Below are 2,702 nucleotides of genomic sequence, written 5' to 3' on the forward strand. Positions count from 1 at the left end.
CACATTTAAGAGGTGAATTTTAGTCATTGGACTACTTAACAAAAAAATTAACTGATGTAAGAGGTGATTTTCATGTATATTTTTTAATTGTATGTAAGTTCTAGAAGATAAACAAATACACCCTCTTTTGACTTTTTAACGTTTTTCTATAAGAGTCTTGATGACAGATGTTCATAGAACACTACTGACACTTGTTGAAGAATCTAAAAGTGGAAGTTTTGCATTGAAAATAATATTTTTTTTAAAACTTTTAAAATATTGATTACATAAGTTTCAAGACATGATCATAAAAAAAATATAAAAAAATCCAAAACATGATTACTATATTTGCTTTCTTAAAAAGTGTCTAAAGATACTTGTTAACATTTTTCACTTTTTAAGTTTATTAAATAAATTTTGTTCGCTCCCGCTCTATCATGGATAACGCTTTAACGACGTTTGAGACTCTCCGCCACATGCTTTGCAAAAGAAATGGAAAATTTGGTGAAGTTTCTTTGAAGCTAGACATATCTAAAGCTTTTGACATTGTAAGTTGGTCCTACCTTGAAGCTATTCTTACCAAGATGGGGTTTAATGCTAAATGGATTTCATGGAGGATGATGTGTATTACCTCTGTTGAGTACCATGTTATCTTTAATGGTGATCGCATCGGTCCTATTACTCTCCAACATGGTCTGCGCCAAGGATGTCCTCTCTCTCCTTACCTCTACATCTTATGTGTCGAGGGTCTACCATCCATTATAAAAAATTATGAGCTTCGTGGTAAACTACACAGTTCATGTGTGTGTCGCACTGCTCCTCGCATTAGCCACCTCCTATTTGCTGATGATAGATTCCTTTTCTGCAATGCAACAATCTCGGAAACGCAAAGCCTGAAGGAAGTCCTCTCCTATTATGAATCAGCATCAGGGCATGGAATTAATTATTGTAAATCTGCCATAGCCTTTAGCGCAAATACAGATCATGGTGTCATCATGAACATTTCCACATTACCAGGTGTTTCTAATACTATTGGCTCAAGGAAATACTTAGGCCTTCCTTCTATGGTTGGTTGTAGTAAGAAACCAATCTTCTCTTATCTTAAGGACCGTATTTGATAAAAATGTCAAGCGTGGAGTGCTCGATCTCTTTCACGTGCTGGTAAGGAAATCTTGATTAAATCAGTTGCCCAAGCCATACCTTCTTATTGTATGGGTGCCTTCCTTCTCCCTACCTCACTTTACGAGGAGATCGAAAGAATCATGAACTCATTCTATTGGGGCTCAAAAAGAATGTTAGTCGTGGCATTAATTGAATGCGTTGGGACAAGTTAACTCTCCACAAAAGTTTGGGGGGCCTCGACTTTCGAAACATGGAAGCTTTCAATTTATCCATGTTTTGTAAGCAAAGTTGGAAACTCCTTTCAAATCCGTCTTCTCTACTTTCATGAATTCTATAAGCCAAATATTTCCCACGAAGGGATTTCTTGGATGCCTCTCTCGGCCATAATCCAAGCTACACATGGAGAAGCCTTTGGAGTACACAACATTTACTTACCTTGGGTCATGGATGGAAGATTAGAGATGGTTCCAAAATTAAAGTGTGGAGCACACCTTGGTTGTGAGACCTTCTGTCCCTTAAACCGTCCACTTCGCCACTACCAAATTTTGAGGATTTAACTGTTAACCATTTGATGCTACCGAACATATCTTCATGATCACCAAAGACCATCAGCAGCTATGACTATTTGGAGCTTATGGAAGAGTCGAAACTTGCTACTCTGGGAAGACAACGACACTACTCTAACTCACACAGTCACTCGCGCCCAAGAAGTCCTTCATGAATGGAGTTGCGTCCAAAAAGCCAAACATCCGGAGCACCATGTCGAGCAGCCCCCTGCCTGGGAAAAGCCTCCTCACGGCACAATCAAGTGCAATGTTGACACAACCCTCTTCAATGGTAATTTGGTAATGTGTTATGGTTTATGCTTCCGTGAATCTTCTGGAAACCTTCTCTTCGGTAAGTCAGATTTCAAACTTTTGTCGGCCACTGTTTTGGAAGCTGAAGCTATAGGTCTCTTGGAATCTCTCAAAATGGCCATCTCCAAAGACCTCTGCCATGTTGCATTCGAAACAAATAGTAAGCTCTTGGTTGATCTACCAGGAAACACCAATCTTCCTATTAATGAAATTGGTGATTTAGTTTCATAATGCAAAACTTTCTTGTTAAGTAATCCCGACTATGTAGTGTCGTTTATTAGGAGGCAAGAAAATAGTGTGGCTCATAATATTGCGAGAGATGCTCTATCGTATCCTAGCCCCCATGTCTTTTATGATGTTCCTACTACCTTGTATTCTCTATTTGTGAATGAAATGGAGTAATTTTGCCTTTGCTCAAAAAAAAATTGTATCTAATCAATCAAACGCATCGATTATTCAACAAATTTAAAAAGTTGTGTTTTTTTTGTTTATAATATTGATTCTATGATGTAAGAAAGTACAATGATGTCGAATTTGAGTTTGTATTTTAATGTTGAAATAGATTTATATGTAGACCAGTAGTTTCTTAAAAATAAAATAAAAAATACTCTATTTGTTTCTAAATATAAACAAAATTTTCTTTTTATGTTTATTCATTTAAGCGTTAAATATGTTTTTGGTCCCTATAAATATGTCAACTTTTCATTTTAGTCCCTCTAAAATTTTCCTTCAGCATTTAGTCCC

The 2,702-nt window shown here is 36.6% G+C and overlaps 1 protein-coding gene across 1 annotated transcript; it reads left to right on the forward strand.

The window, feature by feature from the left end:
- The first annotated feature begins 1,718 nt into the window (after window positions 1-1,718).
- Window positions 1,719-2,189, forward strand: LOC112421954 (uncharacterized). Its single transcript, XM_024784180.1, has one exon. The coding sequence runs from the start codon at window positions 1,719-1,721 to the stop codon at window positions 2,187-2,189; it is 471 nt and encodes a 156-aa protein (XP_024639948.1).
- Window positions 2,190-2,702: the final 513 nt, after the last annotated feature.

Source organism: Medicago truncatula, chromosome 5 (genome assembly GCF_003473485.1).
Source record: "Medicago truncatula cultivar Jemalong A17 chromosome 5, MtrunA17r5.0-ANR, whole genome shotgun sequence".
NCBI lineage: Eukaryota > Viridiplantae > Streptophyta > Magnoliopsida > Fabales > Fabaceae > Medicago > Medicago truncatula.

Excerpts from the sequence above, each read along its gene's own strand:
- LOC112421954 (XM_024784180.1), top strand. The coding sequence starts at position 1,719 with ATGACTATTTGGAGCTTATGGAAGAGTCGAAACTTGCTACTCTGGGAA.